General features: G+C 38.2%; 1 protein-coding gene across 1 annotated transcript in view; it reads left to right on the forward strand.

Moving 5' to 3' along the window:
* PTPRN2 (protein tyrosine phosphatase receptor type N2) overlaps nt 1–15,812 on the forward strand; it is a 664,155-nt gene that overhangs the window by 409,190 nt on the left and 239,153 nt on the right. The window contains exon 12 of the mRNA XM_042802176.1: nt 11,456–11,520. Coding sequence (XP_042658110.1) covers nt 11,456–11,520 — 65 coding nt within the window. The remainder of the gene's footprint in view (nt 1–11,455; nt 11,521–15,812) is intronic.

Consider the following 15,812-nt stretch of genomic DNA (forward strand, 5'->3'; position numbering starts at 1 on the left):
CCTACTGCAAAAGAGACCTCTCCTTCACACCAATTACAGAAAAGAAAAGCTTTGCCTTTGCTTCCAGCACTTCTGAGAGAGCTGATCAGAGTGCCCTTTTCTGCCCTTTCTCCTTATTTTAAACCTTGCCAGTAAGTCTCTGCTCCTCTAAACAGCAAAATGGTGAAAGTCCTGCAGCTTTCCAAGGATTTATAAGGTTTAGCTGATCACATCACTTCCTGTGACAAATAATAAGAGCAAGAATGTTGTGTGCATGGATGCTGCTTTAGTATTCTGCTGTCATATTGCCTAATATCAATTCCTTGTTATCTGTACCTGGCTGTAGCCATTTACTGTCTCTAGTTGTTTGATATATGCTCTTTTGCACAGGAACCACCTTCTAGTTGTGTGTTTGCACAGTGGCTTTCCCACAACAATCCTGGCCATGAGAAGAATTTGTAGGTAATGTAGTAATAATATTTTGAGTATTCCCAGGTTCTGCAAAGTAGCCATTATTCACACACTTAGATCTTTACTGTTAAATTCTTCTCCTTATTCACATCAAACGTGCATACCTGTACAGAAATGCACATGCAAATTCTGTAAATCTATTTAGGGCCCAGTTAGCTCTGTAGACGACTTTTATCTTCCTTATTTTGCACTTCACCCATCCAAGGATAAACATGATGCTTTTTTATTACATAATTAAAGTTTATAGTTTTTAAAAAATATTGGGCCTATATTTCTGAACTATTAGCAGGCTTCACTGATTCTTCCACTTTTTGCTGATTTAAAAAAAATTCTTTCAAAAGGTAGCAAAATAGCCTTCAAAGTTTTCATTAAGGCAGAATTATGAAAAATTATTGTGAGAAACAATGGACAAGTTAACATTGTTCCTTTTGACTCTCACCTGAAAGCTTTTTTGTGACTCCTTTTACCAGTGACATCCTTGGTAATAAATATTTTCATTTTATTCAGAGGCACAGCAAATAGATTTTGTTAGTGAATGACCTTGTGCATTAGCTGTGTTATTCATGATTTAGTGAGCCAGTCAGCTGAAATATTGCTAATGTTTTCCCAACTCAGTCTTGTTGCTTTTGTGCCACAAGGATGACATTAAGTGTAGTTGTAGATGAATAACAAATAACGTGGCTTGAAGTTGTGTTTTGCATCATTAAAGAAATGAACCTACAGGGTACTGTTTTATTAACTGAGGAAATGACTGAAAGAAAAATGACAGTTCTTGAATGTGTATTTATTAAAAATAACAACAGTTTGCCATGATGAGAATTAGTGGTAGTGCACCTTAAATTTTTCATATACCAGTGCAAATACACTACAGTGTCCATCCAAAGATTTTGACATATTTTAAGTAAGAGTAAGAATAATTCATACATTTCAGGCTGCTTATCTAAGAAGATTCAAAGTGGTGCAAGCAGGAGAATGCTAAAAAAGTCCAACATAAGAAAGCTTAAGATTAATAATTAGAGACCAATGTGTATACTTTTAAGTATTCTATATTGTAAAATCAAAGGAGGTCAGTGTACTTTCCAGGGAGACCCTCAGAAGGAGTGGATCGCTTCTTTAAAAGTAGAACTGTTCTTGGTTTTCTTTTCCTGAGCCCTTTGGTTTGTCTTATGTTAAAAAATAATAGACGCTATAGAAAAAGTAGCTGGTAGGTTTCTCGAGATATGGTTAGACCTTTTCCTTGCCCTAATAACACACCATCTGATCTAAAGAAACCACGCAAGGTCAGTTGAATTCCAGATAACTGGGTTTCCTGAATCTCTACAAAGCTACAATCATAAGTAGTAACTTCTGCATCACTTTAATGGTTCTTTCTGCTTATAAACCACCCCAGGTAATACTGCTAGAAAAGCAAGAACAGGGGAGAAGACTGTATTTTAGACACTACTATTCCTGGACACTTTTTTTTTTTTTTCCTGTTAGATGGAGATGACCATAGAAGCTTATAATTTTTCTACTTTTTCTAAAGCATTAAAGGGACAAGGAATGGATCTTACATAAAAGTTTATGGTTTTAAAGAGGACAGATGGTTCTTATTAAAAATGATAAAACACAGGAAGGAGGTGCAGTGGATATCCTGAGGGATCAAAATGAAGTATATGGAAGGAGAGAATATTCAAATAGAAACAAAAAGCAGATACAAAACTAGAATATGTAGCTACAGTTGAAAAGCTGACTACCTGCTATTATCTGTTTGACTTTTTAGTAGTATTTTTATCACAAGAAAAGAAAAGCAATCTGTTGAATTCTTGCCTATAAATAAAAGAAGGGAGCAAAACTGTTCTTTTATATTGCTATTCCAAAAAACTCTCTATTTAAAAGGTTTTGTGGGTTGAGCTCAGAAGGCAACTGAGCACCACACAGCCGCTCACTCCTCCTTCCTTCTTAGTGATGAGAAGGGACAAATAAGACATGCTTGGGTTTTGAGATAGGACTGGGAGGGACGAATCACCCATTATGGTCACAGGCAAAAGGCAGACTCATTAGGGGAAGAAAAAGAGAACATACATTTATTACAGACACTAACAACAACACCTAACAGAGTAGGACAGTGAGAAGCATTGCCACATCTTGATAACACCTTCCCCCCCACCCCTCCCTTCTTCCCAGGCTCAGCTCTGCTCCCCATATCTCTACCTCCTCCCCCCAGGGGTGCAGGGGGCAGGGAGTGGGGGGGTGCAGTCAGTGAGGCCGCTTCTTCCAGCTTCAGTGGGGGGAGCTTCTGGAACTTGTTCCCCCTGCTCCATCGTGGTCCCCATCTCACAGGAGACAGTCCTCCACAAACTTTCTCCAACATGAGTCCCTCCCATGGGCTGCAGCCCTTCCCAAGCTGCTCTGGTGTGGGACATGACTGCATGCTGCAATCCTCCTAGTGCCGAACTACAACAGTGGGGTCTACCTTTTCCCACAAAATCCCAGCCTTCTTTGGGCACAGTCACCTTGATCATTCATGCGAAACACCTCACAGGCCACAAATCACTGTCTGCTCCACCGTAGATCTTCAAGGGTGGCAGGGGGGGGCCGCCCTGCTGTCTCACCACAGGATACAGGGGGCTTTCTGCTCTGGCACACCTCCCCCCTCCTTTCTTCCTCTGTTCCTCCACTGACCTTGATGTTCATGCAGCTGCCACAACTCCTCCTCACAAGTCCAAGTCTTCCTCACCACATCCCTTCTTAAATACGTTATTGCAGAGGCGCAGCTGATTGTCTCGGCCTTGGTGCAGAGGTGGAGCTGACTTGGAGCTGGAGGAGCTTCGAGAAGCTTTTCACAGGGGCCACCCCTATATCCCCCTCCCCTGCTACCAAAAAAAAAAACACCCCACCACTCACTCATACTCAGGACAAAAGGAAAGAAAAGAAGCTATGGCCCTAAGCTAATTTTATGGAGTGTTACTTTCCACAGTGCTGTGAAGGTGAGGAGGCAAAGATTTGCCTGCACTAAGAAAGACTGAGACAGGTCCAGGTGGTCCTTCTTACCCAACCATCCCCTGGGACCATGAATCTTGCCTTCTAATTTGTAAATGTTAAGATTGAACATATGATGGTAAACTTTAAACTGGGAATTTGGAAAGTACAATTAGGAGTTGATCTAGACGTTAGTAATAAGCCCAGAAAGAAGCTTGCTGACAAAAATTGTCTGCACTTGCACCATGGCAGACATACCACTTTGGTCTATGTGAATGTATTGTGCTCTTGCTTCAGCTCAACATACTGCAGGTTGTTTTATCTGAATTTTCCATACCAATCTGAAACTTGTCAAAGAGTATTTATGTGAACAAATTTTGATGTGAAAGGTGAAAGAACACTCCTTTTTTTCATTTTCTGCTAACATTGGCTGAGTTGGTACACCTTTAGCTATAAATAATGGATAAATATCTTAAGTATGCAAGCAAATTGTTACATGTACATGCGCTGCACTCCATCACGTAACGTGAAGCACTGAATTGTCACTGTTAAAATGGTCAATAGGATTAAAAATTGTCACTGTTAAGAATTCATTGAAATATATTCTGTATTTTTAAAACATACAAACATACATAGCCAAAGCATGGTCATTTCTGTTGTTACTACTCAAAATTCTTCTGTTGGTGAACATCAACTTTCTTATATTATTTAAAATATTTTTGATAATGGGTTTCTGAAGCTCTTCAAGAAAGTATTTAGAATAGATAAAGGTTTTTCATTTCTATAGTTCTAATTCATATAAACTGTTTTTGTTCATACTTCAAGAACATAACCATCACATAGGCACCACACCTTGAAAATTCCTCTCTGTAGCTGTGGCATTGTCTGTAGGACTATTTTACTGCTGAAGCAATTTGGAGCTTGTATACATATGTTTCTTAGAAGGGTATACCTGTGGAAAAAAATTAAAATTGGATTGGTTGACCCAGCAGGCCTTTCCAGGCCTGTATTTATATATGATGAATAAATGATACTTATTTCAGGGTGGGATAAATCAATCTGTCGCAATCCTTGCTTATTTATCTTGACTAGCGAGGGAACCTGGACTGTTTTCTTAGTTGAGACAGCACATATAGTAGAGATGCATCCCACCATTAACAAATAAGCTCCAGAGAAATGCAAAAATATTATTGCATATATCCCAAACTTATGATTTAAATACCACGTTTTAGAATAGCAGTGTGCTCATTTTAAAGGACAGCTAAGGAAAAACATACAATCGAGCAGCTATTTATTAAATAAGTAAAAATAAATCAATGCCAGCAGTCAGGCAGAAAGAATGTGTTTAAAATACATACCTAATCTATGCAAACAGACAACTACATGAGGTCCTGATGTATCAGGTCTTGCTGTTCTATCCTTAAATATTATCTGACCATTGGACATTAGGGACGTGGGAGGTAGATGGTTTAGAGAGGGGAAAGTGATGTTGTTTTAGTGAATGATTTTAAAGAAATACACAGCTCTTGGCAGCTACTCAAGTATGGGCCAGTTTTTCTCTTATGGCAACATGCAGTGCTGCTATTTGCCTGACAAATGGATTTTCTGTGTATGTCTTGAATAGAATTAAATACAAACAGAGCTGGAAAATTCCTTGATTGTGTGCATGGAGATTTGGCTGTCTTGTACCAAAAACTGTGAGAATTCAAAGGTGCACTGGGAGTTCATGGGCTGAATTTCCATCTGCTGGTTTTATTGGGTAGAGCAGGTTGTAAAGGATGTATGCCTTCAAAATTGCTGGAGATGCAAACAATATTTTAAATTACTCCAGGCAGCAAGATACTGCATCTGAACAGATTGAAAGCTGAAATGTTGATATCAGAAATTAAATTAATGCATGTGAGATTGAAACAATATCTAATTAAAATCATTTGAAAAATGACTTGAAAATTGAATATGACATAATATTTAGCAGGCTGTTGCTAGTACAGCTATGTGGCTTTGACTTTACTGCAAACATTTTCATTCCTGGCCTGGATGCTGGTTAACTAGAAATTACACATGAAGCAACTATCTCATGCCATCTACCAATAAAGATTGGAAGATAAAATACCTTTTTCCCACAGCCTGTATACTTGTCCCTCACTAGTTGAATTGTAAATTTTAGTAAGGGGACCCTTCTTCTCCTTGTATCTGGCCACAAGTTGATCATTTTTGCTTCAAGCTGGAGAATTTTGAGTGTTCATGTTGTGGTTTTGACTTATTTACTTGCAGCCTGATGCTACTCCTGCCCAGGGAGAGGAGTTACAGTTTCACAGGCTGTAGACCCTGGAAGAAGCGCCGAGCTCTGGGCACAGGGTCTCCACACCACCACCTTGTAGACAAATGCCAAAGTCAGGGAGAGTTTATCTTATATTCCAGAAATTCTGTTCTTCTGAACATGGTCGTACCTAAGTATCTAATTCAAAGTTCATTAAAATACTTTTTAATTGCTTCCAAGAAAGGAAAGTAAATGAGGTGGGAAAAAACTATGTAACATCAGGTTGTTCTGTCGGTTTAAGACTTAGAGAGCGCTGAACCAACAGTGTGATTTTCCTTTGTCCCATTCTCATTTAGTGTTGTGAATGCCTCAGCAGTTTCAGGAGGTGCATTGGCTGTGCAAAGGCAGGTTTACTCAGGGAATGTGTTCTTCTCGACAGGGAGAGAACCCAGATATTATGGGAATCCATTTTCACTGAATTGCAAGGAACAAAGGTTTTAGTATCTGCTATGTATATGCATGGTACAGTACATGCATCTGCCAAATATAAAGGCAGTCTTTCAGGTTCACCCTATGAAGAAGCTTTCCATATAATCAGGGGGTTCTTTGTAGGAGAGGAGAAAGCAAAGACTAACCTGATGCATATAAATTTAACATCTGCTTGTCTTAGATTTGGGAAACTTGTTAAAAAGTTAAAAGCTCTAATAAACACTTATATCTCTCTGGATTTCCCTTCCCCCTTTTCCCTTTCCTTTCCTCAAAGAGGGGAAAAGAAATTAAATTATTCTGAATGTGGCTCTATGAAAGGAGCTTTGCAACAATCTGATAGGAAGAAGACAGTTGTTGTGGAATTTATCTGACAGCCTACAATAAATCTGAATTAATTGCCCTCGACCACTTTATTGACTGGAGGTACAGTCAATATAGTTAGTGAGTCTAGGACATGAATTGGCTCATTCTGAAATGGGCATGTAATAGAGGTCGGGGAAATCATATATCTGTAAGTACTTTTTTTCCCATACATTTAATTAAATACAGGACACCCTCAAAGTCAGATTCATTGCAGAAAAATAAGATTTTCTTGTGAATGAGCACCACCTTCCCACAAATGCTTTTTGTATTTAAGGCTGATTTCTTCTCTGGAGCAGGTAAATCCTGCAGCAGCACAGTAGACAGACTGAGGAAGCCTCCTGCAGAAACCCTTCCCTCCTTGTGCCAGTGTGTGCTCCCATGAGAAAGCCAGAGGGTATGGTTGTGCTTGGCAACCTGCTTTATAGCAGAGCTTTGTAAACCACTAATTTCTCTGGGTTTCCTTCTTCCAGAAGTGCTATAATGAGACCAGAGGTCTGCTTGAAGCCCTATATAACTTGCTTCTAATGACTGATGGACTCTAAGGTTAAACCTGCTAACTACAAAACTAGACACTCAAACTCCTGACTCTGCCACTGACAGATAACTTTGCTAAACGGAATAAATGTTAGCCCTCAGAAAACACATCAGACCTCCCTCAGGTTAGTGAATCTATGAAAAGTGACAATCCCTACCCTTAAACACTCAGTAACACCCTCATCGTGCTCTCTAATAGAGCAAAGCCATTAAGTTGTCCCCATTGTAATTTAGATCACAGAAGAGACTTCCACAGATTCTTACAGGTTAAAATAACTGGTATACAGAGAGTAGGCAAAATTATTCCACTGTAGCTACGTGCTTAATTATATGGAATACTGCATAAATTGTCAAGTGCAAAGAATTATTCTGATAAATTAAAATACTAATTAAATAGGCTATTGCAGAATTTTGAGAACATTATAGGGCTCCGCTTCTTCAGGTAATTTGCATATCCTTCATCTAGTGAATATAATTTAAAGGCCTCCTTTTTTGTGTGTTTGGAAGCCTTTTTTGTTTCAGTGGAAGATTAAAAAAGGGATTTATATATTGCTAACTGAGTTGGGGTGGGTTGTTTTTTTTCCTTTTTTTGAATAGCTGGTTTTATTATGCCTCTTTGTTGGTGAGTTTGTCAGTTCTCCATTAGTATTTCAGGACTTTAAACTCTGACCATAAAAAAATCAACTTTGATGGAATGTGTAATATACCAAGTTTCCCAGAATTATCATTTCCAGTTCATAAAATTTGCAACAGAAACATCATCTGCTGTGTATTTGTATTGGAATAAAAGCTAGCAGGTAGTACACTAAAATACTTTCTAAAAATTTAGGTCAATTTTCAAAGGATTAGTGGCTTGTTCTTAATACCTGAATTTATTTTTCCACCATTTCTTCCTCATCTATCTATAGGCTATTGGTTTTAGGGTCTTCAATTCTCAATTATAGTTATGCATAGAAAAACTTAAGTCATTATATTCACTAGTCAACAGCTTGAAGCAGCTGCTTGATATGTAGTTGATGGTTCATCTTCAGCACCACTGTTTTTGACAGGATTTCTTGACCTTCCTGAACTGCTTGTGGAGTTCAAGGTTAGCTAAAATACATTCCTGTACACACCTGGAGTTAACATGCTAGAGACTGTCTGCTGTGTCTCTCTCCACAATCTGACAGTGCTTGAGCTTGACCATTTTTAGGTTATGATCTAATCAATAATATGTCGTGCCTAATTTTGGCAGGGTTTATGTTAACATGACTGTAAGAGCTGTCCTTTGTGTTTTAGCCAATATTAAGGGGGGAAGGGGAAATGTTAAGTAAAGTTTTTTTTTCATTTTTCAATATCAAAGCTTCAGTAATTAAAGACTGCAGGAAACCTATAAAAAGGAGGTAAAATATGTAATAGTAATTATAAAATTCAGTGATTTAGCAGACCCAATATTTTCTATTAACTCTTCATGTGGTAGGAAATTACACACTGCGATTTAAGCCTTGCTGTTTACTTATACCCATTTATTTTGCAGCCACTCTGCTGTGCAATTTTCTTTATCCTAAGCTACCAAAAGATAATTTGTTGGACTATTTACTTTCTCTGAAGGAGGATGTGGAGCTTTTTGGGTTTTTTATATAAAAATTTTTGCATTTGACAGAAATCTGCCTTTAATATGTCTGCTGAGTGTGAGATAGACAGTGTGGTAGCATGGCATACCTTTGCAGCAAAATGGCATGTCCAAAAGAGAGAATGTTGTTATGTGACATGACAGGTCATCAGCCTTCGGTGAAGCAACGTAGTCCAGAGTCCATCTCAAGGCTGAAAATCAAGTTGTTGGCAAAGATTTACTTAATTTTTGAAAAATTATGCTGCATAATGTATACAACACAGTGAAAATGTAGCCTCAAATTTGATGGTCCAGGCAACTCTCCTTCTCATGTGGTCTCTGTGACTCTGGGTGGAATAAATATGTTTGTGAATATGTAAAACATGGGGTATGTATTAAGTATGTGAGTACTATATGCAGTTTTTAGGCTGTCATCCAGCAAAACATGTCTGTAATCTTTCTTACCTTGGGACTCCATGTTCCTATCTGCTCAGTCAGTAGCATGTTAAAAAGAAGCAAAACCAAAGCTTTGGGTCTAAAAGGTGGACAGAGTTTTCCACTACATTTAAATCACAGGCAATATTCACCCATCGCTGAAGGCAGTCAGCAAAGTTTCTCTGTATTAGAATTGCTTGAGGTTTACTTCTTGAGTCTTTGCACATACAAACTTTTACCAAAATCAAAGAATCATGTAATTATAGAATACCAGGTTGGAAGGGACCTCTAGGATCATCTGGTCTAACCCTTCTGGCAAAAGCACAGTCTAGATGAGATAGCCCTGTAGCCTCTCCAGCTGAATCTTAAAAGTGTCCAATATTGGGGAATCCACCCTGGGAAGATCATTGCAATGGCTGAGCATTCTCATTGTGAAAAATTTTCCTCTTGTGTCCAATCAGAATCTCCCCAGGAATAACTTGTACCCATCACCTTTTACATGTGACTCCTTGTAAAAAGGGAGTCTCCATCTTCTTTGTAGCCAACCTTTAAATACTGGAACATGGTGATAAGGTGTCTCCTAAGCGGTCTCTTCTCAAGTCTGAGCAAACCCAATTTTCTCAGCCTTCCCTCACATAGCAGGCTTCCTAGTCCTTTGATCATCTTTGTGGCCCTTCTTTTGGACCCTCTCCAGCCTGTCTGCATCTTTTTTGTATAGCAGGGACCAAAACAGTATTCAAAGTGTGGCCTGAGAAGCACTGAATAGAGTGGGATAATTACTTCTTGTCTGCTGGTGATGCCCTTGTTGACACAAGCCAGCACCCCATTGTCTTTCTTTGCCAGTACAGCACACTGCTCACTCATATTGATCTTGTTTATCAGGACCCCCAGGTCTCTTTCAACAGAGCTTCTTCCCAGCATTTTGGGTATGTGAGGTGAGATAGATCCACATTTTGGCTATATGAGGTGAGATTGAGCCCTAATGATATGACTTGCCTCTGAAATAAATGAGTCCTTCATGTTGCACTTTGGACAAACTAAATAAAGTATCAGTTCGCAATAATAATGCTTCTCAGAATTGTCTGCTGCAATCTGAACTGTTTTGAATATGTTTCAAACAGCAACAGTTAAAGAGCATTTTTTTAAAAATGAAAGAAAAATATATTCTTTTCAGTATTTTTATGTAAATTTACAGTGTACAGTATTTTCTAGCACACTTCTTGTCCTTTCTGGCAGGAGTGTTTCCTTTAACAACTTAAATTGAGAAGCTGAGTCTATCCAAATTGTATCCGTAATCAAAGGAAAAAGATAGGTGCCTGCAGATGTGTGTAAAGTATGTGGGATGACTCATCATATTAAATGTCCATCCCTTTCCATTGACTGCAGAGAGAACTTGGATGACTCACTTGCATTACATAGTCAGTGACTAGATGGCTAAAGGGAAGAAAGTTTAACAAGGCTGCAAGGCTTCATTTCTGCTCATAAATAAATCAAGTGCAGTGTCTGGGTTTTGGCCATGAGTCCAACTGACAGTTTGCATCTAGAAGGTTCAAGTTTTCCCATCCAAAATGGGATGACCCTATCCATACTCCCATCTGGGAATAAACTCATCCTTGTGCTGTCCTCAGAACTGTGGTTGGGCACTGTTTTGTGAAAATGCTAGTGGGCAAAGGGCAAAAGACCACAGTAATGGTGTGAAAATCATAGTAATGATTCAAAAGTATGGGCAGTGGTAAGACACTGCTCACATTCATGCCCTCGGCATGTTTGGGTTGCAAGTACAGATGTAGTCTTAGTGATAACTATATTTTACATGTAAATTTTATGCTGGGTTACTTTAATTTTGTCTTGAATGTTTATACTGATATAGAAGCTGGTAAATAGGAAAAAACTAGATTTCAAAAAAGAAAACAATGTGTGCCAATATTGTGAAATAAACTATCTTACCTGCAATATAAGAGTCTGTATTTGTTGTGAAATGTTCTACACAGTGACAGTGCTCTTGTAGTGGTAAGGTGCTACCCTGCTCTTCACTGCAAGGAAGATGGTGGGAAGTTTCCACTGAAGAGAACTTTCCAAATGTATTGTGTATATGTGCTAAATGTATGTGATACTGTCTATACAAGGGAACTAGAATTAGTTTGGCTTTCTTTTTCACATAATAACAAACAATTAATTACTAGCATACCTATGCATTAAAAAAAAATGACTAGCATAATTTCTATCAGGGAAAGCTATTCCATAGATGGCATAGGTAAGAATTGTTGTGAATTTACTGATGGAGGAAAGAAGGTTGGTTATATTGTAAATGCTACAAAATCATGCATATTCCAGATTTCCTGTAACTCTTTCAATCTTAATTTTCCTTACAGCCATAAACAAAGAGAAGCTTGAAAAAACAACTGGGCTTAAAATTCTGCAAACTGGTGTGGGAGAGGTAAGTGACTTGGGGCATTTTACACTCTCAAAAACATTTTAATTGTTGGGATTTTTTAAGAAATGTTTGTGAGCTACCAGCCTGATAGTGCTAAAGGTCTTTTGATGATACAGTTGCATCTGTCAAAATACAATCTGCTGCACAAATAGTGCTGTATCCCACAGAGAAAAAAATACCATCCTTATGAAAAAGTGCATCCGGTTTTAAGAAATGTAGTTTTCTGCTGTGTTGTATCACAGGAACAAAACCCCCAAAGATGAGCACAGCGACTGAAGTCATCATATTATTCCCCTTGGTTTTGATGGAGTGCTATCTCATCTAAATCAATGAAAGTTTAAATTTGGGGTAAAGAGTCTTCAGATGTTAGAGAGAGTCTGACAGTGAATGACTTGCCTATTTTGGATGTAACTTGACACATAAATAAAACATGTGTCTGTTATTATGGTGATATCACTAAGCAAAAACTCCACTAAGCAGTTCATCATTTATTAATAAAGATGATGCTATCTGCTAAGAACCTTGTATGAACTACAGTTGATTGCTAATTCTCGTGCTAATTTTGTGTACACAGTTATCTTTTTTTTTCCTTTTCATTTAAGTAATTTTGCTAGTGGTAAATGCTCACAGGACTAGACAAATGCCTTTTTCTTGTGATTACATTATTCTCAGTACTAAGAATAATGAATTGCCAACTTGTAGTATACTGAAGGAATTTTACTTTCTGTTTTTACTGATTTTCATTTTTTATTTTTCTAATTTTTATCAGTTCAGGCCTAAGAACTTAACTTGTCAGGATTTCTGAGGTTCTTTGTGTAACTTTAGTCACATTATTAAAAGACCTGGGACTTGGTCCTGAAGAAGTGCCAACACTAAGACCTGCTGAGATGCTCATGGTCAAAGCTGTAAGAGTTAGAACTTAGAAACAAACATAGGTGAAATAATCGGAAAATGAAAGCCAACACCTCAGCTTAACTAGACCTGATTTAACTAGTTGAGGTTCTCAAGGGCGCATAACCTCAGGATCTGGGAAGTGTATGCTGGAGCATGGCTGTACACATCAGGTTGTGTCCTGACTTCCAACCAGAGTGAAGCTTGTGTTTGTGCTATCTGCAAGCCCTGGTTTCTGCTAAATAACAGGAGAACTGGGACTATAGCATAGACTATGGAAGCCACATTGACTTCAAAGTCAGCTGGAAAATGAAAGCAGGCTTCACTTCAGATACTTACTGTTAAAAGAATTGTTATCTCATATGTGGTCAATGGAGAAATAAAACACTGTGGGATATTTGAAATACAAGAAGTTGTCACCTGTTAAATGCATCACTAATCCACATTGAAGTAATAGGGTTATTCTAACCATGGTAGTCTAAGGATACACTGGAGCTATAGCCCTAAGGTCTTCCCAACTTTCTTTAAGACCAGCTAATAGAACTGGAATAAATGGACAAGTTCTTCAGCTAGACATCTCCCCAGTCTGGTTCCTGTGCTTGGATTAGTAAAAGTCACTGCAGAACTCACCTCTCACATATTTAGGCTATCATAGCTCTTAAAAATACTGGTGATACTACTTTGACAGAAAGTTGTGCTTTGCACTCTGCCAAATATGTATTTTTAGAAGGCAAAAAGTGAAAAATAATTAACTGAAGGGAAGCAGACATTTCAGCCTAAACATATTCCAGGTTACATCTGAGATATGGTGATCAGCAGCAAAAGGACCAAGTGGTTTGGAACTTTAAGGTGATGGAAGAACATTTATTCAGCTGCTTATATATTTTGTTGGCTGTCAATTCTCCCAGCTGTGTACACTCCCCTTTCTAAGTCTTATCTGTTATGATTGTGTACATAATGAATACATTTCTGCAGTCTCACCTACATCAAAAATAATAGACTGCTGTAACCAAGCTTTCTTTGTTGATAGGGTATCAAATTCAGGTTGTTTCAGGTTAAATCTAACTATGTTAATCCAGTTTTTGCAGTTTGTTTTTTATTCACTCCAGTGTTTAACAGTGTTAAAATAATAGAAAGTATGTATTTTAACATTATGAAGGAGTATTTTGTTGAATAAGGATTTCTTTTTCTTCACACTGTAGGAATGGAATTTTATGTAATGGTAACTGTATATCAAAGTCAAGATGCTCAAATCAAAAGTACTTAGAAAAAAACTCTTTCGTTTCAGAATGAGAAATGGCCTTTTTGTTTGGACAGTAGGTCAGCTTCATGACAAAATTAATGGATATATAATCTTCACTTGCAGGACTGTAAAATAAAAAGGATTGATTTTACATGTCAAGTTTCATATCTGAAATATCTCAAGAGAAATATAGCTGAGATACTATTAGCAAAAGGAGCAGCTGTATAAACAAATGCAGGAACTGTTCTAAGATCGGCAATAATTCATGTGTTGCTCTGGACAGTGGAATCTGTTTTAGATGTTGATCTATGATAACAGGATTTGTGCCTCAGTAAGAAATGTGTAGACATCAATGACTAGCCAGGCCTTTGGGTGCGGTAGAAGGAAACTGTCTCTGTGGAGAAGACAAACGCTTCTCAGAGCTCCTCAATCTCTCACTTTCTCTCTCTATCTCAAGAAAAGCATTTCAAAAGCAACAACAGATTATAAAATTCACACCAAGCTTACTGAGCCGTTCAGTCAAGTCTGGGGAGGGCTGATGAATTACTTTTATGTCACTGCATAAACATGTGCTGTGTTATCATTAACAACACGGGTCTGGAGTCTACCACAGTTATGATACAGTTTATCATCTTTATGTCATGTAAAAGATTTCTACAGCTTCAGTGTGTTTTTTGGATAGAGCTGAGGTTAGCTGCATTGTGTCAATGTAGAGTAGGCCCTGCTTTAGCGGGATTAAAAATGAGTTCCTAAACTGCAATGTCAGAAGCTGCTCAGGTGTCAGGATGTTGACTTAAAAGTTCTGTACATTTCATGGGAAGGTTTGGATGACATAGTGGAAAACATTGTCTGGACTGTGGGTAAGCAGAGCTTCTTTCAGTTCATTGTGGAACAAGAAACCCTTACTGGTACTTCCACAGTGCATCCAGCTCAACATCTAACATCTGCTTGCAGAATATTCAGTGATCCAGAAGGGGATTGTGTTCTGATGTGCTGTGTATCACTCTTACAGCGCTATTTTGGCACCTATCTTGTTTGTAAGAAGACCAGGAATAACTCTGCTGTAGAGAAAACCAGTGCTGACATTGAAATCCTGAGGATGCGCTCATTGCTGTAGTACTGACTACGTCTGGAATTGTATTTCCTAAGACGCTTATTTTCTATTTGGAGCACATATAACAGCTCTAAAACTCTTATATGGTAGCCCTCCAAGATTTGTTTGAGTCATTGTCATGCATGATGTTTGTGCCACATAAATTCATGAGCTTTTCACAACTTCTTGTTTATTCAGATACAGTGAAGCTGCTGTTGTCTTTGAGGTATTTTCTTTTGATCTCCCACACATGAAATAAATCTCTGAAGTACTAAAGTCACCTTCAGAAGCTCAAGAACCTACTACAGTATGTGAGGGTATGAATGTAAGTGTTGTGTTATCTATGTGTATATTTGCATAATACCATAAGAGGTATAGTACCGGTAAAAAACCTGAACAGCTAAATAGCATTTAAGAAGGACCCATAACTCCATTCTCCTACCTCCCAACTTGATGTAGATCATTGCATTTTGTAGAAATAAACGTTGAAATTGTTACTCTGCATGGCCGAGCACCCCTGTGAGATCTTGGGGACAGTATTTGGTCTCATATGGAGGGAAAGCCTCCTTAGCAGCAGCACAGCTCCAGCTGACTCCTGCTGAGTCCAGGATTCAGCAGGTTGGGAGCCCCAGTCCCACACAAACGTTATTCCAACTGGATATTTACCCAGGAGCTCTCCAGCCCCAGGGAGCTCAACAGGCACCATGAACCACAGGCCTGCACAGAGGTCACTGAGTAACCTGGAATTCTTTCCTTATCCTTTAGGAACTTAACCACTTCTTTCTCTTCACATAAGCAGTGTTGTATTATTAGAAAAGTGCAGTATTTTTCAGTTAAATTCCACAGTGAGCTTGTTTGTGACCAGAGTTTGTCTGGTTCAAGTCCAGCTCCAGTTTAAGAAATTTTCAAATAATGACTAAAATGTGGTCACTATAGCATAGAAAAACAACTGTTTATCTAGATTTTGGCTGAAATTTGTTTTCAAAACCAATTTCAAAATAACAGGTAGATCAGGCTCTCCAGCAGCTCAAGGAAGTATAAAGGTTAAAATTAGATTTTGGAGGCTAA

This window comes from Tyto alba, unplaced genomic scaffold (assembly GCF_018691265.1).
Source record: "Tyto alba isolate M040663 unplaced genomic scaffold, T.alba_DEE_v4.0 Super-Scaffold_38, whole genome shotgun sequence".
NCBI lineage: Eukaryota > Metazoa > Chordata > Aves > Strigiformes > Tytonidae > Tyto > Tyto alba.